The sequence below is a fragment of the Rhinatrema bivittatum genome, chromosome 12 (genome assembly GCF_901001135.1).
Source record: "Rhinatrema bivittatum chromosome 12, aRhiBiv1.1, whole genome shotgun sequence".
In the NCBI taxonomy this organism is placed as follows: Eukaryota; Metazoa; Chordata; class Amphibia; order Gymnophiona; family Rhinatrematidae; genus Rhinatrema; species Rhinatrema bivittatum.
The window spans coordinates 21,947,488-21,975,133 of record NC_042626.1 but is presented as its reverse complement, the minus strand read 5'-3'; the positions used below and the strand labels follow the sequence as shown (position 1 = coordinate 21,975,133).

The 27,646-nt window shown below is 44.8% G+C and overlaps 1 protein-coding gene across 1 annotated transcript in view; it reads right to left on the bottom strand.

The window, feature by feature from the left end:
• Positions 1–27,646, bottom strand: part of DDX6 (DEAD-box helicase 6) — a 78,810-nt gene that overhangs the window by 42,409 nt on the left and 8,755 nt on the right. Inside the window, exons 3-7 of the mRNA XM_029572546.1 lie at positions 14,308–14,371; positions 13,952–14,056; positions 8,498–8,627; positions 7,417–7,563; positions 7,087–7,181 (exon numbers count right to left, since the gene is read on the bottom strand). Coding sequence (XP_029428406.1) covers positions 7,087–7,181; positions 7,417–7,563; positions 8,498–8,627; positions 13,952–14,056; positions 14,308–14,371 — 541 coding nt within the window. The remainder of the gene's footprint in view (positions 1–7,086; positions 7,182–7,416; positions 7,564–8,497; positions 8,628–13,951; positions 14,057–14,307; positions 14,372–27,646) is intronic.

Genomic DNA, 27,646 nt, shown 5'->3' with positions numbered 1-27,646 from the left:
TAAACGAGTATAAACATATGGGAAAATTGGCTCTTACCTGCTAATTTTAGTTCCTTTAGTACCACAGATCAGTGCAGACTCTTGGGTTTTGCCTCCCTGCCAACAGATGGAGCCAGAGGAAGTTTCACTGACACTGTACATAATCTAGTGTGCCACCTGCAGTCCTTTAGTATTGACCTGTACCCAAGCAAAGATGACAGCAACAATCACATTTTTTAGAAAGCTTCAAAGCAAACTCACTCCCCTCCAATGAGCCGGAAGAAGATGAAGTTGCCCAAAGACAATGGAAAACTAGTTTCCCAAATGTAACAATCAGCATTGAAAACCTCCAACTCCACACTATATATAAAGCAACAGTACAAGTGGTAGACTCTCCCCCACAGTAAATGGGTGGGTTTCTGGACTGATCTGTAGTACTACAGGTACAAAAATTAGTAGTTAAGAGCCAATTTTCCTTTCACTGTATGTACCCAGATCAGACCAGACTCCTGGAATGTACCTAAGTTCCCTTTAACTTGAGTGGGACGTGGAGAGTTCCACTCGTAGAACATTCACTAAAGCACATGGAAGCTGGAGCCCCGACATCCAAGCAATAATGTTTAGCAAAAGTCGGCAACTTCCCAGTAGACGCCCAGCAAACTTCATGCAGAGACACCTGCTGTGACTCAGCCCAGGAAATCACCTGGGAACACATCAAGTGCGCCCCTAAACCCTCCAGCAGCGGGCACCCTTTAAAATGCAAGTTGACTCAATTGTTTCCTTCAGCTACTGCACAATTGTAGCCTTATTTCCCTTTTTTGTACCACTCCATGGTACAAAGAGGTGATGAGGTCTATGGAAATCATGTGCCCTTTACATACCTCAATAATGCATGCCTCCAATCTAATAGCCTAAGCTCCCCCGCGTGAGGTGTAGACAAATCCAAATTCATAAAAGCTGGAAGCTCTACTGTAACTAAGATGGAGCACCAAGACTACCTCAGGCAGTAAAAGTGGCACCATGCATAAAGATACACCTGAGACATCTGTAGGAAGGGATCTCACACGATGGCACCTGGAGCTCTGAAATTCTCCTGGCTGAATAAATAGCCACCAAGAAACCATTTTAAGAGTCAAGTCCTTTACCATACCTCTCTTTAGTGGTTCAAACAGATCCTCACACAATCCTCTAAGGACTAGATTCAGATTCCCAGATGGACCTGAGGACAAGTTCTTAGCTTTCTGAAGGAACCAGAGAACATCTGGATATGTGGACAGAGGACACCCTTGCATCTTACCCTGGCGACAACCCAATGTCGCTACCTAAACACTCAGTTAAAGGTCAGTCCCTTGACCAGAACCTCTCTGTAGAAAAGCCAAAATATGCGACACTGTAGCCTGAACAGACAGGCTGCACTCAGTCAACAAGAGACCAGGACTTGAAGATCCTCCAAATTTTGTATATGTCAAGGATGTAGAAGGTAGAAATAACCACTTCAGAATATCCCCTTCATCTCAGTTGTCTTCTCAGAAGACAAACCATGAGAAAGAAGAAGTGAGCCACCTGACCCAAAAATATTGGGCCCTGGTGGGAAAAACAGTCGACAGATAACTGAACCTCAAGGGCCCATCTATGGCCATGTTGATTCGATCTGATCTGGGAAGTATGGTCAATGTGGCCACTCTGGAGCTATCTGGATCACACTGCCTGGATGTTCCTCTTTCTGCTATAATCCTTTGTCCACCAGAGGCCATGGGAGGGAAAACAAAAGAATCTTTTGAGTCCACAGCAGCACCAGAGCTCAAATTCCTTTGTACAGTTTTCTGTTCAGGGGCTACAAAACCGCAATGCCTTGGTATTCCTCTTTGGTCGGAATATCCCTATCTACTGTGAATGAGACATCGCTGCCTCAGACAGCTCCCATTCCCCAGGGTCTAACTTTCTCAGACTGAAAATCCGCCTGAACATTGTTTACTCTGGTGATTGCAACGCTGCCAGCCACTCCAAGTACTGTTCTGCCCAGAGAATCAGCTCCCAGACCTCCCGAGCCACTTCCTGATTCTTGGTTCCGTCTTGACAGTTGATGTAGTTCACGGTTGTCGCGTTGTTCAATAGGATCCTTACTTCATGGCTGTGTAACCTTGGCAGACAGGCAAGCAACGTGAAATGCACCACTCATCTCCACTGATAGGCCATGTCTCCTGTTTTGACCACTGACCCTACCACACTGCCCTCCATCTAGAGAGGCTTGCATCGGTGGTGACTATTATCCAATTCGGGATCTCCAATTCTGCACCACGCTCCAGTTTGGTGAAAGTAAGCACCACGACAGGATGTCCCTGGCTTCCCCCTCTAACGGATGCTGAAGTCGCCCCCCCCCGAAACCTTGCTGATGCTGCATCGATTCCTCTATCTAGTTCCTTTATTTGTTCTGAGAGTTAAAAAAAAAAAAAAAAAAAGACGACCCAGAAACCAATACTTTCATTTGGTGCAGAGGTTTGGTTCCAGGAGCGCAGGCCACATGGCAGATCAGAAAAGAGCCAGCCCACTGGCTATATCAGTCTCCTTCTGCCAAACTTCCCTGCTCTATTGGCCTTGCAGTGCAGAACTGCTGGCTGATTCTGCTGCTGTCTTGTGGAGGATGAGGAATCTGGACCACCAGTTGTCCACCTCACTGCCTTCCAGACTGAGTTATTAAAACAGTCACCAACCCCCTGCTCATCTGCCTCAAAGCAGGTGGGATGGCCCCACCAGGACCTCACAACCCTCTGGGAGGATCCCGTAATTGTCAATCTTTTTTTTCCTCAGGTTTTACTCCATTTACCATCTGCTATAGACTGAGAAATACTGAGGGATTGCAGGTGGCACACAAGAAAATGATTCCTTACCTGCTAATTTTCGTTCCTGTAGTACCACGGATCAATCCAGACGGTGGGTTATGTCCCCCGTCCAGCAGATGGAGTCAGACAAGGCTTCAGAGGGTGCTGCCTTATATACCAGTGCACCCTCTGTGAGTCCTCAGTATAGAGAATATCAGAGCCGTAGACAGAGAAGGATGTATCAAGCTAACCAACCACACCTTAGTATGATAAAAATATAAACAAAGACAATTGGTGCTACAATGTGAACTTGCAAAAAGAACTGGAAACAGCCTCAGAAACGTAGAGGTGAATGGATAAACATGAACCCCCTGAATAGGATAAACAGAATAGAGAAGTCAGAAGGGAAGATCGAGCAGGAAAACCCCAATCCCCAAAATTGTTAGGGAGGGCATCTGGACTGATCCGTGGTACTACAGGAACGAAAATAAGCAGGTAAGGAATAATTTTCTTTTCCCTGTACGTACCAGGATCAGTCCAGACAGTGGGATGTACCAAAGCTTCCCTACATAGAGTGGGCCCCTGAAAGCCCTGCTCGAATGACCCTGTCGCCAAAGTAACCGAAGTCGGCAACTTGAGATGTAATAGATAGTGCCTTGCAAATGTATGCAATGATTTCCAGGTCGCAGCCCGGCAGATCTCCTGGGAGGAGACAGACTGGCTTTCTGCCCAGGACGTCACCAGAGATCGAAGGGAATGTGCTTTGACACTCAAAGGGGGTGGTCGACCTGCTCCTATGTATGTTGCCACAATAGCTTCTTTGAGCCATCTAACGATCGTTGTCTTCATAGACATAGAGCCTTTTCTTTGGTCCAGACCAAAGGATGAACAAATGGTCTGACAAACGAAAATCATTGGTGACCTCCAGGTAACGGATCAGGATGCGCTTGACATCAAGGTTGCAGAGAGTCCGTGACTCATTGGCAGAGAAGGACAGTAGTTCCACTGTCTGATTCAGATGAAATGCAGACACCACCTTGGGCAGGAAGGAAGGCACTGTATGCTTTAGGATGTCTAGAACCCACTGATCTGAGGTGATTCGAACCCACTCCTTGTAGAAGAGAGATATTCGCCCCCCGATCCTGGGGGGGGGGGGAAGAGGGCGAGGAGTGGGTCAGTCTGGCATCATTGGGAGGACTTGGGGGGAGCCCCTTGGGCCACCCCGTTCCTAGGTGGTCTGCGGCCTCAAAAGGAACTAGGCCACGACTGAGATCTGGAAGAGGGAGTACAACGCATCGTCTGTCTAGGATTGCGGTAACAGCGTTGTGTGCGGGACCGACTTCTAGAGGGATTAAACGATTGAGGATTGCAGACTGTCCTCAGGCAGACGATGTACCGCATTCTCATAGTGACTTGATCTGGTCCAAATCATCCCCGAAGAGAAATTTGCCCTTAAAAGGAAGAGAACCCAGGCTTGACTTTGAGGAGTAATCTGCAGACCAGTTACAGAGCCAGAGGAGACGTCGCGCCGAGACCACAGAAACCATTGATCTTGCCAGTACTCATAGGAGATCATACAGGGCATCCGCGCTGTAGGCTATAACAGCCTCTAGGCAGTCTGCCTGGATTGCTTTCTCTGGTGGTAGGTCCTGAGAGGTAAGGAGTTGCTAAACCCAGCAAAGCCCTACTCTTTGCGCCAGTGAACTACAAATGGCCGCTCGGACTCCCAATGCAGAAACCTCAAATACCCTTTTGAGGTAGACTTCCCGCTTCCTGTCCTGTAGATCCCGCAGGGCCGTGCCTCCTGTAACCGGGATAGTTGTCCGCTTTGTAACTGCTGAGACCACGGAGTCAAACTTCGGAACCTTAAGGAGATCTAAAAAGTCCTCGGGAAGAGGGTATAACATCCATCACTCTGCTGACCTTCAGAGAGGCTTCAGGCATATCCCATTCTCTGGCCAACAGTTGTAGGAAGGTGGGATGGGTAGGGAAGGCCCTGGACGGAGGGCAGACACCCGCCAGTACTGGGTCCCCCTTCTTTCCCGAGGTGGAGGGTCCCGGTGGATCCTGGGGAGCCTCAATGTCCAGCTCTTACAGAATATGTGGAATGAGCGCGTCTAACTCATCCCTCTGGAAAATCCGGAGCACCCTCTTCCATCTGTGTGGCGAGCAGGGGGATTATCCAGGCCAAGTAGGGGGTCATCCAGAGCCGGATCTGGAGCTGAACCAGCCCCCCCTGCAGGTGGAAGTGTGAGACGCACCCAGGAGGTCCCCTGAGGGGTCCCCAGTGCCCCCCCCCACTGGGTCCTGTGCTCCCTGGTGAACCCCCTCAGGAGGCGTATCCGCTGTCCTGGGGACTTTGGGAGGCGGGGGTCCTGCTGTGGGATCCGGAGGCTGGCCCATCCTTGCCAGGTAAGCATTGTGAATCAGTAAAATAAAGTCCGTGTTGAACGGAGCGGGGGGCAGATTAGAACAGTTTCCAGGCTGTACATGGGGTCCCAAGGGCAGAACCGGAGTCAAAACAGGTGGAGGAATGTCCGACAAATCCTCCCGATCATCTCCTGAAGGCACCTGCATGACTGGCTCTGGGACCAAGACGGCTGCCGTTCCCGCGCGAAGCAGAATCGGGGCCGGCCCCTGTTTCTGAAGGTGCGCTTGATCGCGCGAAGAAAGGCATCCCGGTGGCTGTGAGGTGCCATCCCCACCAGGGAGGCACCGCGTGCATATCCCCTCGTGGGATAACTGCGATCCCGGTTCCCCACACGCCGAGCATCAGAGGGCCCTCTGCATGCTGACGAGAAGCGGGGGGTGAAAAAGTAGAAAGCCGGGAAGCAGGGACAACTCCGCGGGCAGCGGGAAACCGCATCCGCTTAGCCACAGACCCTGATGAACCAGTGCCAGCAGAGGAATATGACCTCTCTGCGGCCAGTAGCCCCGGGGAATGCACGTCTCGGGGCCACGAGTCGGAAGGCGGCAAGGGGGGGGGGGGGGGGGGGGGGGAAGGTTGAAACCTCCAACATCCACCCCCAGGGGTGCTGATTTGAGAAACCTAGAAGAAAAGGTTAAAACAAAAGTCACAAGGAACTTACCCCAACGGGCAGAGAAAGGAAAGAAAACCAGACAAGTTAAAGACAGAACCATCTGCAAGCCAATAGAAATCACTATGCTTGACTTTTTTTTTTAAATAACTTGATCCATCTAAAGAAATCACAAGAACAGAAGGAAGAAAGAATAAACTCTCTCCAAGACAGGGGAAGCCAAGGTTCCCCTACTCCTATCTGCTGGAGACAGAAAGATACTGAGAACTCACAGAGGGTGCAATGGTATATAAGGCAGCACCCTCCGAAGCCTTGTCTGACTATCTGCTGGACGGGGGACATAACCCACCGTCTGGACTGATCCTGGTACGTACAGGGAATGGGATATATATAGTGTCAGTGAAACTTTCTCTGTCGCCATCTGCTGGCAGGAAGGAAAAACCCAGAAGTCAGGAATACATTTGGAAGAGTTCCCTGTACGTACCCAGATCAGTCCAATTTGAAAAGAAAAAAATGGGATGGCAGAAGACTGCTGCAGAGACTGAACATGCGCTAGCACAGGATACCAGCACCTCTACACATCTCTGCTGGGGAAGTAGGATAGGTGGCGTAGTAGAGAAAGTGCAAGACATGCATGTCAAGTTAGTTTATAGTTCAAAGGCTTGGGGGGGGGGGGGGGGGGGAATAAAAACGTTGGGATAGGAAAATTGCCAGTAAGAACAAACTTCCTGACCATTCAAAATGATAATCTAGCACATAACATTTCTAAATTTAACTACAGCTGAGAACATTGAATTTAAGTGATGTGTGCCTTGTCTTTCAGGGACACAAGTCCTTTCTCCTGTGTAAGTAATGCCTGAAAAGTTACAAGGCATGTAGTGCCTAGAAAAGATTTAATAGGTGTTAAACTGGAAGTCCTTAGATGAAAACAAACTGATGAGGTTTGATTTAAAGGCAGCAATTCAGACAAACCACTTTTACATACCAAAGTTTAGGAAATCTGAGCATAAGGATTTCCTTCCCTGGGTATTACTTACAGTAAAGCTATTTGCACAAAGTGTTATGTTTATGGAGATCCTATTTCAAAAGCCTAAACAAGTAATTTAATATCTGTGTTCAGACTATAAGCTAATTTCAAAAAGGGACATTTAACTTATGCATATGACATTTGAAGCCAGTTTAACATACAGTATCTATGGGTCCTGCATAGATTTTTTGTTCTTGTACCACAATATAATTTTAAACGTTACCTCATCCAATACTATCATCTGGATTTGGTCAACCTTTGCCACGCCTTTCTTGATGAGATCCAGAATCCTGCCAGGTGTCGCTATCACCACATGAACTGTCAGAACAAACACCAACTTCAGCCAAAAGGTTGGTTTTATTAAACCCACAAATTTATTCTTCATTATGTCAAATATTATTTAAAAGTAAACATCAGTAAATACCAAGAAACTATGCAGATGTTTTATGTAAACTGTCAGTTTTACATGTAAGAAAGTAACCTATATATGCAGTTTTGTAGGTCATCTGCCTAAGCAGAGCAGCAGCCATAAGGGGCTGTGAAACAGTCCTACCTGTATCATCTAGCCTCATTATGTCATCCCGCAGGTTTGTTCCTCCTGTTGTTGCCATCACTTTGACTCCTCCCATATGCTTGCTGACTTGGATACAGATCTGACTGACCTGTAGAGCAAGTTCTCTAGTGGGAACAATTACCATTGCTATAAAGAGAAAAAAATAAACCCTAAAACGTCTTGATTTTTGATGAAAGGAATCAGGTTAAAATCTGCAAGGCAAGATGTGATACATTCTGCATCATAACTGGGAGACACTTCTAATTGTTCTCAGAATATTATCCCAACGAACCCCGTAAGCTGTACAGAAGTAAACTCAACAAAACAAGGTATTGCAGAACAAAAACAGAACATTTTCCAATACACCCTGTATATACAACTTAACACTGTTGAAATTGTTACAGTGCAACAAAATCACGATTATAGCCAAATTACAGCCAGTATTCTGCAGCACAGTATCAAGCCCAGTACAAGAGAGCATCATACAACACTCTAAAGCAGGATACATTTTAACAAGTTGAGAGACAGTTATCCCTGGCCTACAGGATTTATAATTTAGGCATGTACCTAAGAAAAAGAATTCAGGGATTCTTCTCTGTTCATTTACACTTTTCCAGCACAGGAGTTTGGAGCATGTTTATTACAGTAAATAAGAGCAGATCAATAACCCAAGCTTTAATTTTATATAAATGAAGGGAAGACACCCACCCCCAGCCTACTGAAAATCATGTGCACAGACATCTGGCAAAATTACAGGTTGCTGGAGGAGAATATGGATTGGTTGGTTATTCATGGTTTCAACATTACTACTATGCAGAAGGGTTCAGAATTTACAGACTTCCTAGGATTTCCCATATTACATGCATCCATTCCAAAGAGAACGTAAACACACCAGATAGTGTTATTTGTACCACAATGGGGTCAAAACCTAGATCTAACTGCAGTAAGGAGTCCTGAATTTGCTATAGTTTTCCCCATATACAATTACCAAAAAAAGGAACACATCCTTGTCACCTGTACAAGTGTACACTTTTTTAAAATGCCTCCATGACAAAGCCTTTCAACCAAATTCAGCTCTGACCTTGTATACTGTCTTTCTTTAGATCTAGTCGTTCAAGTAGGGGAATGAGGTAGGCTCCGCTCTTGCCTGTTCCATTTTTTGCTCTAGCCAAGATATCCCTACCAGATAAAGCAATGGGAATACTCTCCTCCTGGAAAACAAGTACAAAATCATTAGAAATAGCCACCATTTGGGGAATGGGATTAAAGCAAGCACTTCGAGTTATCTCCAAGGACTAAGTGACAATCATCTGGTGACGTGGTGCACCCATGCAGCATAGTGGACAGCAAGCAGATGGCAATTTTTGAATGAATCTCTGCAATAATATGGATAGTTATGGAATATGGGGGAGGGGGGGTGAAGATTGAAAATGGAAGTCAAGAGATTGTTTTGAGAAATCGATATACATTGTATTTCTTCTATACTGTTATATAAAATAGCTTTACTGTTACAACACTAAAGTTGCATCCTGTTCAATAAATATTAAACTAAAAAAAAACTGTCACCATTCACAGCATCTATACAAGCAGAAAAACAAGCACACACTACTAGGCACTCTTATACAGATACTTATGACTTTTTAATGAGAGAAAAAATGTATATAAAGATATAGCAGAACATTTTAAACTGGTAAGAAAATGATACAAAATGGTGTGAAAATGCAGAACACATTTCTAACCAAACTATATATTATAGTATACAGCTTAACTTCACTAAGACCAGAAGCTAAACAAGCATTCAAATTAAGAAAGCACTACAGGATAACAGATGCTGGTGTTTAATAGCAATATTTCTAATAAGCACTAGTAATTTAAATTATTCAAATTTAAAATTGTTTTACTTACCAGCAAAAATAAGTCTCCACAGTGAGGATATTACATGCCACAATACCATCATGAGTCTGATGGATATTCTATATAAACTGCACTAGTGCAGACCTTACAGTATGGTGTCATTAGATTGTTTAATACATATCACCATGCTAGTTTAAACAGTTTTTATTTATTTATTATTTTTGTTATACCGAGTTTCATGATAGGCATCACATCAACCCGGTTTACAAATAACAATGTGTGTAAAGTATAGCGTAACGTAATAAATATTTCCAATACAACTGTGAACTTTAAATACAGAGAATCAATTAAAAGGTGTGAGAAAGTTACAATAAAACAGGGAAAATTAACTTGGAACTGGAAGAGGGGAGAGGTTAAACAATGCAATATTTACATTTCATACAATTAAAGTAATAGTGTAGCAGAGTAAATAAATAAGCCTATTTGAATGAATGTGACGGTACATAAATATGAGCGGTAATATAAATAACCAAGAGAATAAATATGACACAGTAGTGCATGGTGATATGATCTTTTCTGCAGCTGCGTATAGAGAGAATAAAACCATGACAGATCTAAATCCCAGATGTATTTACTTTCTCTCTGTATTATGGGCTGGATAGTTTTCTATTTCAGGGAATGTACCAGATTTTAGTACCTATTGCAAGTCTTTTTCCAATTTCTCTTACAGATGAACTGATGTTAAAACTGGTCTCAATGTAGACAGTATTACAGTGCTTCAGTTTTTTTTATATTTACTTTTGTTTAGAGGGAGATGCACCTCACAAATCAAAAGTATTAAACACTAATCTGATTAGGTAGGCCACATATATATTGTGCCTCAACTCAAAGTTGGTGAGTATGTATTTTGTTTCATAAGTCTTTGCCCATTTCTGAGACAAAGACCATACAAGACCCAGCAGGCTGGTGGATAATACTGGCATGTGCTTTTTATTAATACGTACCTTCAGGTTTGTATTAATAGGCACCTTCATTTTTCATTTTTTTTCCCTGGGAACTTCAATGTATTAACAGAAAAACAAAACAAACAAATGATGGGGCAATGAAATCTCAAATTGTCCAAAGTCTATCTTTAAAAGATATAATTGCCCAGATGTGTCACGAAGAATTACGGGTTTACTATAAGTTTCCACGGTTCCCTGACGCGAACCATGTTTCATACAACTGTCAGGAGGGACTAATAATTCCAGCTTCAAGATCTAGAAGCAAACGGCAGAACAGCTTCATTAGTAGAGAGTGTGGGAACCGGATGTCACACAGGAAAGACTCTCTCTCTGTTTATAAGGTCATATTCCAGAAGAGGGACAGGTTTCGTTGCCTTCTCCATTTCCAGTTGCAATTAGGAAGATTGAGAAGGGTTGCAGCCAAAGACTGTTAGGTTGGAGGACAATGAGAGAAGCATAAAAAGGAAGCACATACCAGAATTTTCAGGAGTCATTCGTTTTTGGTGCCATTTTGGTATGAAAGTCTGTGCCCCATCAGAAGCGGTAAGTCTGAAAATCATCAGAAGCTAGTCTGGGCTTAGGCTGCATCTGTTGCTGAGCTTTCGGCCAATGGCTTTTCTTTTGTCGACCTCAGACAGCTGCTGAAGAGTGGGAGGAGTGTGATGACATTGAAAGGAGCAGAAGGGGCACCAATGACAGAATTAACACTTGCTGGAAAAATACTGGCATCAGGTAGAAGCTGGTTGGTCCCCTGCCATAGCTGAAAGCAACTGTAAGGCAGATAGATGCTCCTTGATCAGAGCACTAGATCTGGAACTTTGTAGCTGAATAAACTGGCCCCTGTACAGGGCACATCTGCAAGATGATCATGTATGTGCTCTCGGAGGCCACCCATTTGTAGCCATACAAAGCCACTGAGCTCCTCAGAAATGGCTAAAAGTTTTGGCTGCACAACCTTCATAAACTGAACAGAAGAGGTGCTTCTCGCATTCTTCTGTCATCCACTGCTCAGCAGACATCCACCTACATTCACAATCCAGAGGCTTTAGCTTTTGTGTGCATTCATGCACATAGTGCACTATGTAGTGCTGGTGAGCCATAATCTAGGCACTCAACATGGACTCCTAGAAGACCTTCCCCCAAATGTGTCCAACACCTTATGGGTCCTTCCCAGAAGGCATTCTGAAGTGATCACAAGCGTGCTTAGCACATTTCAATACAGACTCCACTACTGCCAAGTGGATGGCCCTAACTATAGGGAAGCTTGGACCAGATATTTCAAATCCAGTTTTCAGGCCACCAGTAGGCATATTGTCTGTTTGGTACATCCTCATCTGGAGGTCCTAAAGGAGCTTGTGAGCTAGGACAGCTGTGGAATCTGACAGAGGACATGATCAAGGCAACTAGCATAGCAGGGTTGAAAAGATGTTTGGACAAGCTCCTGGAGGGAAAGTCCATAGCACATGGACAGCCAAGGTAGACAAAAGAGCTACTGCTATCTCTAGGAGTAACAGGAATTTGTTTTACTTTAATGGGATCTACCAGGTTCTTGCAACCTGGATTAGCCTCTGTGAGACAATATGCTGGGTTTGATGGTCTGACCCAGCATGGCAATTCTTATGTTATGTTGAAAAAACTGAAGCAGCCGAAAGCTAGTTTTTTTTCTTGACACTCATGGACAGCATCTTTGCCAGCTTATCCAATAACATGGAGTAGCAGAGATCCTCTTGAGAAGTATGCTGAAGCAAATCTTGTAGGGGGGGGGGGGGGGGGGATCTGAAATATCTGTAGAATCTTCGCTCTCCTGAGCCTAAACAGAATGAGGTTAACTGAGGAGTCTTTTGCTGTTCTGACAGAGGAGATATCTGATCTGATAAGAACTCAAAATGGATAGAGAGTCCGTTTATTCCCTTCTGACTTGTGAGAGGACTCCCCTAGATGAGCAGAATCCACCAGCTTATTTGTAACTCCAGAAGCTCCTGAGTAACATGCTTTAAACATCTGCTAGAAAAACGTGATACGAAAATTGAGAAGAGGCACATGCTTGGGCAGCCCAACTATATGGGAACATTTCCTCCATCTTGAACAGGAGAGGCTGATTATAGTCTGTAGATAGACTTCCTTATGGAATGGGCGGAAATACATCTCCTGTGACACTTGCTGGCTTTTGGTTCCACGCTGGCAGTTGATGTAGGCTATCATAGTTGGCTGTCTGACATTGCACAGACCACTTGACCCTTGAGTATGTGGCCGAAACGTAGACACGCCAATCTGACTGCCTGGGCTTCCATGCAGCTTGTTCCAGAGAATTTCTTCCTTGGTCCAACGTCCCTGGGTTGTCAGTTCCTGACAGTGAGCTCCCCAGCCCCAGAGGCTCACATCTGTTGCGAGGACCAGCCAGTTTGGAGAGGACAGGTGTACACCTCTTCCCAGATGAGCTTCCTGCAGCCCACTGGAGAAGACAGCATATTACCATCGGTAAGTGAAGGCAAATAGAGTAGTCTTGAGACTGCGAGTTCCAACGTGACAGCAGGGAGTGCCTTGCCCATGGCACTACTTCCAGGGTTGCTGCCATCAAATCGAGAACTTTAAGATAGCTCTGCACCACCCGAGTATTATGCTCAACCGATGTACTTGGGACATCAACCTCCTTATCAGAGTAGTCTGAAGGAAGACCTTGCCCTGCTAGGTGTCAAATTGGACTCCCAGATATTCCAAGGGCTGGGAGGGTTTGAGACTGCTTTATGACCCAGAGTTCCTGAAGCAAGGAAGTCACCCAGAGACTGTTCCATGGACTTTGCCCAGATCAACCAAAATTTCATTTGGGGGGGGGGGGGGGGGGGGTTTGAGACAAACCTGAACCTGAGCCTGCCGCTCTCTTGGTGTCTGACCGAGATCTGAGTGTAGAGTTTCTGTAGGTGTGAAAGCATTGGGAGCCCTTGGATCAACCCCTCATAGGTGAGAGGCGCTGTAACTGCTTTCTCTTACCTTCTGGTAGCCGAGAAACTGGAGATTCGATTTGATGACCTTCGGAGTGAGGAAACTCACCCAAAGATGAGATTTGTGCAATCTTTTCTCAACCTAGCTTGATGGACTCTCTACCTGGGTAACATCATGCAAGGTTGAGAGAAGACTGCACAAATCTCATCTTTGGGTGAGTTTCCTCATTCCGAAGATAATCAAATCTTTACAAAAGAGCACTGTTCTGTTCATACGTCTCACTTTGAATGTCAAAGTGGCCCCTAACCCACTACACTAATACCTAAATCTCACCTCGAGTTACTAGGTGGGCCTCCCACAGAGATATAAATACCTACCTAGGGTGAGTGCATTATGGCTAGTCTCTCTCTCGGATGGCCTGGATAGCTAGGCCGGTGCTCCGGGAGCTTCAAAACTACTAAAACAGGCATTTGAGAACACATCACAAAATGCAATAAAGCCTTAATGCAAACTATCGCATGGCTTAATGTTACTGAAAAAGGTGTAGCTAAAATCGGCGTTAAAAGCCATGCGATAGGGCTTTGCAAAACAGTAAACCCAGCCCACTCCCGCCCCTAACTCCTCCTCTTTTTAAGATTTGCATCGCAACATACATTATGGTGCTATCGCATGTGAAGACGCCTTACAGCATTTTGATAAATGACCTTATTAGCTTGTACAATACAATCTGGACTTACCTGAATTGGAGATGGTTTTTCCCAGCCCATTTCAAATATTCCCATTAACAACTCCCGTTTCAAGCAATAATCTTCAAACTCATTGCCTTTTGTGGAGGTCACATCCTGAGCAGCAAAAAAAAAAAAAAAAAAAAAAAAAAAAAAAAAAAAAAGTGTGTAAGCAGAAAAAGCAAGGAAACATGAAAAGAACAAGAAAAAAAAAGAAATACTGTAATGCATGTGCACCTGCTTCCCATTTCAACTACTAATTTTTGGGTACTAGAGTGGAATACAAAACTAGTTTACTGGTTTTAAATTAGAATCCCTTTCTACCTTTTTTTTTTTTTTTTTTTAATTTAAATGTCAAGAATCCTTACTGAAGTTTTGATTCTCAGATCCTTTGGAGGGAGTTTTAAAGTCTTCTTCCAGTCATCACCAGGTCTGCAAGAAAAACCATCAAATCACTCCATGCATGCATCATTCTTCCATATTTTGAACAGAATTCTAACACATTTTACTGCTATGAAAATTGGACAGCCAGCCTTGATACAACAATTTGTACACATTTTGAAGGGTTAAGTTTCTTGTTTATATGCAGTTAACTAAAAATCTAGTATAGTCTGAGCCCGGGATGACTAGCTAAATGTTAAATTTGTTTTACACAATATATCAGATGGGAACTTCATAATGTATAAGCCAACCTATTACAGCTTCATCTCATACCACTCAAAATGGTGTTTTACACCTAAACATGCCAGTTCAAGAAGCTAGAGGACAAATAGTATGTCATTCCACATTGATATTACAAGTTGAAACTGCAATAACAGTTCTACACTGCAAGTGTCCCCACTCAGACATCTGTATCCAGCAGGCATCCTCATTTATACTGCTGAATATAATACTAATGTTCCTTTTTTGGCTCAGTTTTTACCTACTGTATATTTGTGATACTTTCCCAGTTTTCCCTTATTTCTCCCCATATTTCATGGGCTTCTGGATGTTTTAAGGTAATGCTTGTAGCCCATTCAAAATGCCTTAAAGAATTGTTGGAAAACTTCACCTGTTCTTCAAAGAAGAAATTTGGTCTTCTAATAAGTATTGGTAATGTTGATTTTAAACTAGAAGTTTAACTCAGATTTGAAAATGTTTCCTGGTCAAATACAAGTGAAAAAGATGCTTTTGCTGTAACAGTTTTGCAAGTCTATTGGTCATAAGAATATTCTGGCAAAGTGCTGACTCCTCATACCGTCATTCAACAAATGGACAAAAAACTTTGCATTCCTTCTTGGGTCAAGCAGTGGATATTAACTGTAACAAAGTTCTTGCCATAAAAGCAAATGAAGCAGAAGTTCTCTCTCAACTGTCCATGTCCTTTGATTCCAACAGAAGGGGGAAGGGCAGTTGTCTAGCCAATTTGGTAACAAACTGTATAGTGTACTTATGTGCTAGCTGGTTTACAGATTAGACTATCAAGGCTCAAGGGGGAGCCATGGGGACTTCAAAGGCTCATCTCAGGCCTGCTTCTATTGAAGATGTTTGCAAAACTGCTAATTGGTTGTTTGTTCTTGCCTTTATGTTCCACTACAGTTTGGACAGCATGTGCTGAGGAGCTTTGTAGAAGTAGCCCTGCACAGCCTGTTCATTCAGTATTCCATCTTCTTAACATAAGTTGCCGCCATACTGGGAGAATCCTTTTTCCAACCATGGCCAATCCAGGTAACAAGTATCCGAACATTAAGTAGATCCCATGCTAATGCCAGTAATAGCAGTGGCTATTCCCTAAATCGACTTGATTAATAGCAGTTAATGGACTTCTCCAGGAACTTAGCCAAACCTTTTTTAAACCCAGCTGCACTAACTGCCCTAACCACATCCTCTGGCAAGAAACTGCAGACCTTAATTATGCATTGAGTGAAAATTCTCCCCTCCCCCAATTTGTTTTAAAGTGTGCTACTTGCTAGCTTCATGGAGTGCCCCCTAGTCCTATTATCCTAAAGAGTAAATAACTGATTCACATTTACCCATGCTAGTCCTCATGATTTTATAGACCTCTATCACATGCCACCTCAGCCATCTCTTCTCCAAGCTGAACAACCCTAACCTCTTTAGCCTCTCTTCATAGTGGTCTAGATTGTACTTAATATGTGCTCTGGTATACAACCCTCAAGCTTGGGACTCCCACATGTTATGACTGATTCAAGCCTGCTTAGCAACAGAGAAAGCAAGTTTAAAGTTAATCTGATTCTTCATAGACAGCAGGATGAATTAGCTTTTCTTTATACCCGACCACCTCCTTAGAGTCAACAGCTACCTGTATGGTTGAAAGTGTCCTGGCAGAAATCATAATCTCCACTTCTTGGTCAGGAGTGATGAGTACTGCATGTGCAATATCCATGCTATGAGGGCCAACAATGGTAGGTTCATATGGCAGAGCCTGCCTGCCTGTCATCCTCCTGTGTGATGAGCGAGAGACATTCCCAATGGAACTGGAGACTGAACTAACAGACTAACAAGATATAGATACCATATTTGCCTGGGCAGGGTGGTGCTATGAGGATTAGTCTCACCTCATCTTGGAAGTATCTTCTGGATGGTCCTGACAATTAGAGGACTTTGGCATTTGCATAGAGTAGACTGACCCTCCAGTCTAGCACAAAAGTATCATACATGAAGCAAAACAAAATTTTCTGTTGCCCTCTGAGGTGAACAAATCAATCACCAGCCTTCACCAGTGACTGAACAAGTTGTTCATGATTCCATACTTCGAGAACACTTCATGTAATTGTATCATCAAGGCAGTCTGCCAATGCAGTCTGGAGATTTGGTGGGATTTATAGACAATTGATATTCTACCTTTTTCCATGAGTGGCCTCAAGGCAGATTACAAAAAAAGTTTTAACAGTTACAGTACATTAGTCAATTGTCATTTATAACCACATTTGAAGTGAATGTAAAATGGATAGCACTGAGAAGGCCAGGATACATAGCTTATAGTCCTTACTTGATCATTCAGGTAAATAAGCCTGAAAGACTCTCTCTGCCAAGGGGACTCTAAAGAAAATTGTGGCCAAGACGACAAGCTTTAGCTCTTTTCCTGTAAGTGAGTTAAAACAGCCTGAGGCATAGGGATAAACATAACATAAGAATTACCAAACTGGGTCAGTCGAAGGGTCAATCAAACCCAGTATCTCATTTCCAATAGTGGTCAACCAAGGTCACAATCACCTGGCAGAATCCCAAATAGATCCTATGCCGCTCCATGCAAGTATTGAGGGGTAATCTGCACAGAGTGGCAGCTACCACCATAAGAAGCTTGTTGGGCAGACTAGATTGACCATTTGGTCTTTTTCTGCCATCATTACTATGTTGCTAACATCCAGGGATAAACAGTACTACCAAGTTCCCAGATGCTGGGAGGATCAGAGTTCTCTAGTGGGAGTGTAGAAAAAAAAAAAAAGTTGGAAACGCTCAGGGGCTTGTTTATTCATGCATTTGTAGATGAAGCAGAGTATTCTGAACTGTATCCTGCTTTCAACTGGGAGCTAGCGCAGCTGGAGTAGTGTTGGTATTATGTGGTTGGCCCGTACCAAGATTCTAGTGGCTATATTCTGTAAAAGCTGAAGACACTTCAGACTGTATTGTGATATGCAATAAAACAGAATTTTGAAATAGTTGATTCCGCTGATGATACGACAGCTGCACAGTTGGCGAATCTGATGCAGATGCATAAAGGAAGTCTTTTCCACCTTTGATTTAGTTTCCATTGTGAGGTTCTGATCAAGATGAACCCCTAGACTGCACTAACTCCTTAGTTTAGAAAAAAAAAAAATAGTACCTGCCAGGGAAGGTGACGATCAAAGGGGGAATGATCTTGAATACTGAGCCAGAGGAGTTCCAATTTGGCAGGGTTTGTTTTGAGTTGCTAAGCCATTGGCTGATATAGCTGAATCTATTGGCATCAGAGGAATTACTGAAGGCCCTACATATACATACGAAAGACAAACCACATACACGGCAACAGCCATGTATCTGAAAAAGCTCAGGACCAACCTTGGCTTGTCTGCATTGGATGTCACAGACTTATGGTTAATTCATGCTTACTCATTGATAGAGAAAGTATTCCACTCTGTGCACAGTTAAATTGTGGAATTTGTTGCCAGAAGAGTTGGTGAAAGCAGTCAGTGTGACAAGGTTAAAAAGGGCCTAGACAAGTTCCTGGAAGAAAAGACCATAAACCATTAGGCGGCATGTAGACTTGGAAAAGCCCCTGCTTATTGCTGGCCAACACAAAGAAGAGAGATCTATTCTTTGGGATCCTGCCAAGTACTTGTGACCTGGATTAGCCACCAACAAAAAGAATGCTGGGCTTGATGGACCTTTGCTCTGACTTAGTATGGCATTTATGTTATTAAGGACCACTTATGGGAGAGTCACATAATGCTCTGAAAGAAGCACCACCTAACTCGCTGGACTCCTGCCATGACTTACTATAAAATAGTCATTGCAGTAAATTGCTCCCAATTTAGTTTAGAAATGGTTAAGGAGAACTAGAAACCATCCCTTCTAAATATGCCGGCTGAATAGGCTGGAAAATCCAAGCAGGGAGAGTAATTTTCAGAAGAGCGACAGGCTATGGATGAGGGCCATCTCTCAGAGGAGGAGACATGGCTGGCTATAGCTTCTTCCCATCTTAAAAGATAAACAAAGACAAGACTTAGGGGGATGGAGCAAGATGGAGGATATGCTCTAGTTCCCCACTCACTTGTGTTTTTTCTTATCTTAGTTTTTTCTCTTACTGACATCATGGTGAAGAGGAAAGGTAAAGCACAAGTACACACAGCTCAGATAAAACTCCACTCCTGGGTCAATCGAGTAGTTTCTTCTCCACAGGGATTCCAGCTTTTAGCCTCTGTTGAGCAACCAACTGGAGAGACAGCAAGGAAAGGACAATGGTGGATCCAGCTGCAGGAAACCTGACTCCCAGACAGAAAGAAGATCCTAGCAGATAACATCATTTTGTGAGGGAGACTGAGTAGAGCCTGGATGGAAGCTACCGATGCAATTTCGTTCATCAGTCCTGAAGCAGCGATGCTGATGATTGACAGGGAGAGAGCTCGTGAAGCTAGGACTGCAGAGGCTAGGCTGTTCCTGCAAGAAATGTTAGTAGAGGCCGATCAAGTATCATTCATGTTGGTAAGACCTCAACTATTTACTCTGGCTGGTTATTGAAGATTTGGGAAAAGCTTTCTGGGCAAATTACTAAAAGTTTGATAACTTTCAAGATAAAAATTCTTGATTTGTGGCACAAGAGAAAGCAATGAAGAATGCCATAAGAGGTTATATATGGGGAGGAATCAAGATGGCAACTTGCTAGGCTCCATGTATGCCAGTGTTTCCTACCTTATTTGTTTCTTGGTTTCTTACCATGCCTCCCAAATGCAAGGGGAAACCCAGGCAATTTCCCTCAGAGTCTGAGACACTCCCCGGCCAGCGCACACTGGATCTAGTTCTCAGCCAGTGATGGACCTAGGAGCGCAGTCCTTAGCGGCTTCCACAGAGGAAGCAGTAAATCCACTGGATGTTTCTCTCAGCCCTCCACCAACAGCAGCAGAGGCCGTCGCAGGACAATGATACAACTGTAGCCAAAGCAAGAAGGGCCATTTGTGGAGCAAACCTGGGGGTCCCCGTTAACATCTGTATTTGAGGATCAGGAGAGAATTCAAAATTGGATTTCTCTCCATAGGGTGCTGGAGCTCAAGACAGGACCTTCTTAGAGTTTCTCCTTACAACCCTTGGTAAAATCTACTGAAGTTACCTTGGATTCCTTGAGGTCCGTTTTAGTCTGAGTGGATTCAGCTATCTCCAAATGTGCCTCTGATATTGGGCTATTGGTAAAGTCAGTTTCGGAGCTCAGAGAGGCTAATTTCCAATTACATGAGATTGAGATAAAGGTACCGAACGTAGAAATGCAAGTACAAAATATTCAGAGAATGTCAACGCCGCTTTAATTCAGGATAAGAATACTATTCACAAGAAAATTGAACAGCTTGAAAATTCTCAGCATTTAAACTTCTGTTTTCTTAGTTTCCCTAAATTGCCAGGGGTTTCAGTTAAAGAAACTTTGAAGAAATGATTTATTGAAGTTCTTGGATTGCCTGATGAAGCTTGTCCATCTGTAGCTAAACTCTTTCTGCCTGCTCGAAGACAAGTTGGGAATGGCCACATTTTAGGTTCGGACTTACCACTTGATTTGTCTGCTATTTTAGAGTTCCATTGAAGAAAGACTTTTGGTTTGTTTTTGAGCAAGCCAAATATGATTTTGAAGTATTGCTTTTGTAAAGCTCATGCTCTTTATGGGAAACATATCTGGAATTATTCAGACAGTTAAATCTACTCAAGAACAAAGGAAATTATTTCTTGCTATGCATCAAGAAGTCTTGCTATTGGGAGCAATCTTCTTGCTTAGATATCAGTGTAAATATATTACTTATGTCTGTTCTAGATATAATTTTCTTCTATCTGAACAATTACATTTATTTTTAGATCAGAATAAATCTAACTTCAGTGCCCTCAGTTAGCATTCAATAAATATTATGAACCTTGACCTCTTAGCAAGTTAAGCCTCATTGTTTCTTTTCTTATGCTCCCAAAATTGCCTGTATCTCCTCCCTCTGTTATTGTGGACTACAGCAATGTACTTCTTTCCACTTATTTTTTCTTTTTATAATTATTTCTATTGTAGAACTATTTACTGCCTTTTGTCATTTATGGCTTTGCAATGATAAAACTCAACAAAAAAAAAAAGAGGTTGGATACAGTGGAACAAAAGCTAGATAACATCCAAATTAATGAAGCTATGTTGATGAAAGATAATACTGTGATTTACTGTAAGCTGAAAAGTTTGGAGAACATCTCTTTTTCCTGTAGAGAAATATGAAGGGGAGATCTGTCATTGGGTCCATTATCATATCCCCTAAACATTTAGATACCAACTCCCACTTTTGGGCTTGAGTCCATACCTGTTTCATAGCCAAGACCTCCAATTGGCTATTAGGGGGGGGGGGGGGGAGATGGAGTCTAGACCTCCATGTATACAAATGCCTCAGGGAAGATTCATAGTAACATAGGAATGATGGCAGAAAAGGACTAAATGGTCCATCCAGTCTACCCAGCAAGCTTCTTACTGTAGAGTAGCTGTCACTGTGCAGTTATCCCTAAGCCTGATAACCCATAAAAAATTATGGTCAGCAATGTTTTTACTGGGTGTAAGCCTTCTTGAAAATTAAGACAGTGCTGCTTGATGAGCTTTGCAATAGAAGCAGTCCTGTGCTTTTTCCCTTCTATCTGCGTATCAGTACCCCAGACCGTAAAAGTCAGGGCCCGTGATGATTGTCATCAGAATCCAATTCTCCCCCCCCCCCCCGAGCAATGTTGCAGTTGCATCAAAGCCTTCTGCTAAGGGTGGTAATGACTGCAAGTAACCCCCATGCACACTTTTCTTCATTTCGGTCCTCTAGCTTTTAGGGTCCACAATGTTTACCCATGCCCCTTTGAATTTTATTGACTATTTTTGTATTCACCACCTCCTCCAGAAGGGGCATTCCAGGCATCTACCACCCTCTCTGTGAAAAAGTATTTCCTGACATTGGTTCTGAGATGTCCCCCCCTGGAGTTTCACTTTATGACTCCTAGTTCTATTGATTCCAACAGAAAAGGTTTGATGTTCATGCATCATTAAAATTTTTCAGGTATCAAAAGGTCTGTATTGTATCATCTGTCTCCCTGTACCTCCTCTCTTTCAGGTTATAGATATTTAGATCATTCAGCCTCCTCATAAATCCTCTAATATAGACCCCATACCATTTTGGTCGCCCTTCTTTAGACTGCCTTTACCTTATCTTTACTCTTTTTGAGGTACGAGTTCCAGAACAGTACTCCAGAAGCAGCCTCACCAAGGACCTGTTCAAGGCATTACCCACTTCTTCTTACTAGTTATTCATCTGTGCAGCCCAGCATTCTTCTGGCTTTAGCTATAACTTTTTCACATTACTTCATCTTCAGATTGCCAGACACTTATCCCAAGATCCCTCCCTCTTAGTCTGTGCACATCAGTTTTTCACTCCCCATCACATACAGCTCTTTTGGATTATCGCATCCTAGATGCATGATTCTGCACTTCTTGGTATTGACTCCCAGCTGCCAAATCTTTGACCACTCTTCAAAGCTTTCTTAAATCACTTTTCATTCTCTACTCCTTCAGGTGGCTCCACTTATTGCAAATCTTAGTATAATCTGCACACAAACTACCTTCTATCCGCTTCATACTATCACTCAAAGATCTTGAGCTCTTCCCACTGCACTATAAAATGACATCAGAGCAGACTGCATCAACATCTATATCCCTTCAGGAAACAGCTTTGAAGAAAATGCTGCTGGTGCTCAAATGGCCTAGGAAGCAGAAAGTGAGGTCATATCTTCTTCTGTCACCTGAGGTATATCAGGACTTTGACCTTGGCCTTTGGACACTGTCAATCCCCCAGATTCTCTCCCAGGTAAACAGCCTTTGTCGTGATGTTTGGGAAGACATATGGCTTGCTACTATCTCCTGGCTCTCAACGTGTTAATGCCTCGTTGCCTTCTCTTAATGCCCAACACCAATTTCCCTTGATGTCCATGCCCTTGAAATGCAATCCTTCATTTCTCTCGAATGGTTGGAGCCAACAATAGCCTCTTCACAGCTACTATTGATGCTTGACCTTGAAGCGTGAGGATTCTTCAATGTTGATGTATTGCCACCACCCAAGGCAACTCCTAGGCTCTGATTTTGAAGCCGTCAATGCAGATGGCACAATGAGCATTTTTGCCTCTGGGCATTATCAACTAAGGTACAGAGCATTTCAAGGTATTGATGTTGTCCTCCAAGCAAAGTATACAGTCATGGGGATCCATGCCAAACATGGAATGTTCATACCAGGGGCATTTTGTGAAGCTGCTGGCCTCTCTTTGAGGGACATCAGGTGAAAAATAGCCACTTAAAACTATTTTGAACAAAAACTTGACTGATGCCACTTAATTCAGTGATCTTGATGCAATAAGCAACAGCATAAAAAAAACAAGAAAACTGACAAAAAAAAGTTCTCAATAGGCTGGAGAGGCTGAATTGAGGAAAGTCATGTGGACACAGTTAGGAAAATTAGTTCTTACCTGTTAATTTTCGTTCCTGTAGTACCACGGATCAGTCCAGATCATGGGTTGAGCCTCCTGTCCAGCAGATGGAGACAGACCAAAACTGAAAGGGTATCCTATATGATGACAGAGCCTACCCTTTAGCCCTTCAGGATAACCATTGTCAAAGCAGAGAAGATAAACACCATGGAACAAGCAAGTAAAAGAAGAACGCGAGCAAACAAGAGAACTCTGAAAATTTTGAACAAGTAAAAACAGTGAATGAACTCTGTGCATGGACTCTCTTGCATGAATACCCACAATCATCACATAGATGCTTCCAGTGCCTCCTATTAAGGAACAGATAGAACAGAAAAGAACTATGTAGAAGACAGCATTTGAGGAATGGTGTAAGGATCTTCGAGCAGACAAGACAAGGGAAGGGTATATGGACTGATCCGTGGTACTACAGGAACGAAAATTAACAGGTAAGAACTAATTTTCCTTTCCCTGACGTACCCGGATCATTCCAGACCATGGAACGTACCAAAGCTTCCCTAGACAGGGTGGGACCTTGACAGCCCCACTCGAAGCACCTGCCACCCAAACCAAAAACTGGCGCCTGAACATCAAGGCAGTAATGTCGAGCAAAAGTAAGCAGAGACTTCCAAGTAGCTGCTCTGCATATCTCCTGCGGGGAGACAGACTGGCTCTCCGCCCAGGAAGCAGCCTGAGAATGCAAGGAATTGGCCTTAAGGCCCTCCAGGACTTGACGTTCCTGACAGATTGTAGGCTGACGAGATCACTTCCTTCAACCAGCGAGATATAGTCTTAGAGGCCTGTTTGCCCCAGTTGGGGCCACTCCATAAGACAAAAAGGTGATCAGATACTCAAAAGTCATTAGTCACCTCAAGATAACGCATAAGAACTCGTTTCACATCCAGACGGCGGAGATCATCCCCGCCAGGGTTTCCAATGTCCGCAGGAGAGAACGCAGGGAGCTCCACCGACTGATTGACATGAAATGAAGACACAACCTTCGGTAAGAATGACGGGACCGTCTTAAGAAAGACCCTGGAGTCCGAGAAATGTAAGAAGGGCTTGCGGCAAGACAACGCTTTGATCTCAGACACCCATCTGGCGGCGCAAATAGAAGCCAGAAACACCACCTTCAGCATCAAATCTTTGAGGGTAGAACGGCGAAGGGGCTCAAAGGGAGCCTGACAGAGCCCGGAGGACCAGATTCAAACTCCACGAGGGACAAGTGGGACTCAATGGTGGCTTCAAATGTTTGACCCCTTTGAGAAAATAAAAAACACGGACACTATCCGGATGAGACACAACCACGTAGCCCAAGAGAGAACAGACACCTGTACACTGAGCAAGCCGAAGGAGAGCCCTTAGAGAGGCCAAGCTGGAGGAATGAGAGGACTAGCAAGACTGGAGTCAAACATGCTGTAACACCCGCTTCCTCGCAGACCAGCTCGAAAACCTTCCAAACCCGGACATAGGCGAGGGAAGTAGAAGTTTTGCGAGCCCGCAAAATAGTGGCGATAGCATCCTCATCATATCCCCTCTGCCTCAGCAGTCGCCGTTCAAAAGCCAAGCCGCAAGACAAAAGTGATCCACCAGGTCGAAAAATACGGGACCTTGGCAGAGAAGGTATTGAAGATGGCAGAGACGAAGGGGACCGTCCGACACGAGGTTGACTAGGTCCGCGAACCACGGCCTGAGAGGCCACTCGGGAGCTATGAGAATGACTGGACCTCTATGAAGCTATGTGAGAAGCCGCAAGGTACTCCAGGTGTCGCTCTGCCCATGCGAGAAGCAGACTTGCTTCAAGGGCCACCAGGCGACTCCTGGTGCCCCCTGGCAATTGATGTACGCCACGGTGGTAGAGTTGTCAAGAGAGCACCCGGACCGCCCATAGACAAAGAAGTGGGAGAAATGCTTGAGTGCCAGATGAACCGCACGAGTCTCCAGGTGGTTGATGTGCCAGCGAGACTGGGTTAGGGGACCAGTACCCCTGCGTGGTCTGAGGCTGGCATCCATTGTGACTACCATCCACTGCGGGGTCCAAAGGGACATTCCACGGAGGAGGTGCTTGAGAGATAGCCACCATTGTAAGTCACTGATGGTAGAGTTGGAGAGCGGGAGCTGCGTCTGAAACTGTTCAGATACCGGCTGCCAACGGGTCAGCAAAGCTCTCTATAAATGACGCATATGCGCAAACGCCCAGGGGATCAAGTCGATCGTGGAAGCCATGGTCCCCAGGACCTGCAGATAATCCCACGCCATGAGAAGAGGCATGGAGAGGAAGCTCTGAACCTGATCCATCAGCTTGAATGCTCTCAAGTCTGGCAGAAAAACCTCGCCGACGCGGGTATCGAAACGAGCCCCCAGGAACTCCAAGACCTGGGTCGGTCGGAGATTGCTCTTGGAAAAATTGATGATCCATCCCAGGGACAAGAGAAGAGCAAGGAAGCGGACCACCGCCTGGCGGCATAGGGTCTCCGACTTGGCCCGGATTAACCAATTGCCCAAGTACGGGTGAACTAGCACACCATCCTTCCGAAGGGCTGCTGCCACCACCACCATCACCCTTGGTAAACGTGTGTGGTGCCATGGCAAGGCCGAATGGCAGGGCCCGGAACTGGAAGTGTTGGCCCAAGATGTGGAACTGGAGAAACCTCTTATGTTCGGAATGGATCGGTATGTGCAGGTAGGCCTCAGTCAGATCGAGTGAGGCCAGAATTTCTCCGGGATGAACCGCCGCTATCACTGCCCGAAGGATTTCCATCCGGAAATGGGGCACCTTGAGGGCCCGGTTGACCCTCTTGAGATCCAGGATGGGACAGAAGGAGTCGCCCTTCTTTGGGACCATGAAGTAGATAGAATATTGGCCGGCAGCATGTTCTGCCACCGGGACGATGGCCCCCAGCCTCTGGAGTCTGGTAAGAGTGAGTCACAGCGGCCCACTTCCGGTAGCTGCACGGAGAGACCATGTACAGGTCCGGGATATTGTGAGCAAACTAAGGGGTAGCCTCTTTCTATTGTTTCGAGGACCCACTAGTCAGATGTGATTTTGGCCCATTCCTCTACAGAGACAAAACGACCACCTAAGTTGGTAACGGAGGGATGGACCGGCGGATCCTCATTGGGAGGCAGGCTTGGGCGCAGGACGATGGGGAGTGGCATCTCGGAAGGCCTGACGACCTCGAAAGGACTGGGGCCAAGACTGGGACCTGAAGGAATTCCCCCTAGAGAAGGCGCCCCTTGCTCTTGGGTGATATCTGCGTTGGCCCCGAAAGCGGGTACGAGTAGGGAAGATGGATCTAGCCTGTTTCAGGCGGTCCTCAGGCAACTTATGAACCTTGTTTTCCTCCAAGGATTTAATAAGCTGCTCCAGGTCATTGCCAAAAAGCAACTTACCTTTGAAAGGGAGAGTTCCCAGCTGTGCCTTGGAAGACGAAATCAGCCGCCCAGTGTGAGCCAGAGGAGCCGTCTGGCCGAGACCGCCGAAGCCATTGCCCGGAACAAGCTATAGCGCCTTCTAACCTGTCAGCCTGCTCTGCCTCTACAGACGGGAGGTCTTGGGTGCTGAGTAGTTGTTGGACCCACCTAAGGCTTGCCCGCTGCATGAGACTGCTGCAGATCAACGCCCAAACACCAAGGTCAAGATTTCAAAAATGCACTTGAGATGGAATTCCAGCTTACGATCTTGGACATCCCTCAAGGCCGTAGCCCCCACCACGGGGATGGTAGAATGCATAGTGACTGCCGTCACAGAAGAGTCCACCTTAGGCATTTTCAATAAATCTAAACACTCCTCCGGGAGGGGATAAAGCTTTTCTATGGCTCTCCCGACCCGAAGAGGAGGCCTGCCATTCCCTGAGAAGCATTAGTTTGTGCATAGGGTGGAAGGGAAGAGAGCACGGCAGAGCCCGGAGCCCCGCCAGGACCAGGTCAGAGGAAGCTGGCATCGCCGTCAAAAACCCGTCCACTGGGGGACACTCAATCCCCAATTCCTGTGAGATGAAGGGGATAAGAGGCTCCAATTCCTCCCTTCGGAAGAGACTGAACCCCCAGCTGAATCCGGGTCCTGATCCAGATCCTGGGCAGGCAGGGACTGTGGAAGGGGGTGAGATGAATGGGGCCAGGGCCAAGTGTGACCTGTGCAAAAAGGCAGGATGAGGGTCAGGTTTGTACTCACACACATACCTGAAAATACTTTTCACACTCTTAACATGCTCAATGAACACTGGTAGGTGAAGGATGGCTGGGGGCAAGGAGTGTAACCACCCTCCTCCTTTCTGCCCTGGTGATTCTGATTCTCCATTCCCAGCCTCACCAATAAATTTGCCTATGATCCTTACCAACCCCAAATAGTGATCCTAAAACTTTTAAATCTAGACTTCTATTCCTGGTGATCCTCGAGCCCCTCCTCTCCCTGGAAAGTCACCCTCTCCAGCAACTCTTCTCTTTTTTTATTTAATTTTTATTTTATTTTACACCTTTATCTGCTTTAACTTCTCATTTTATTATGTAATT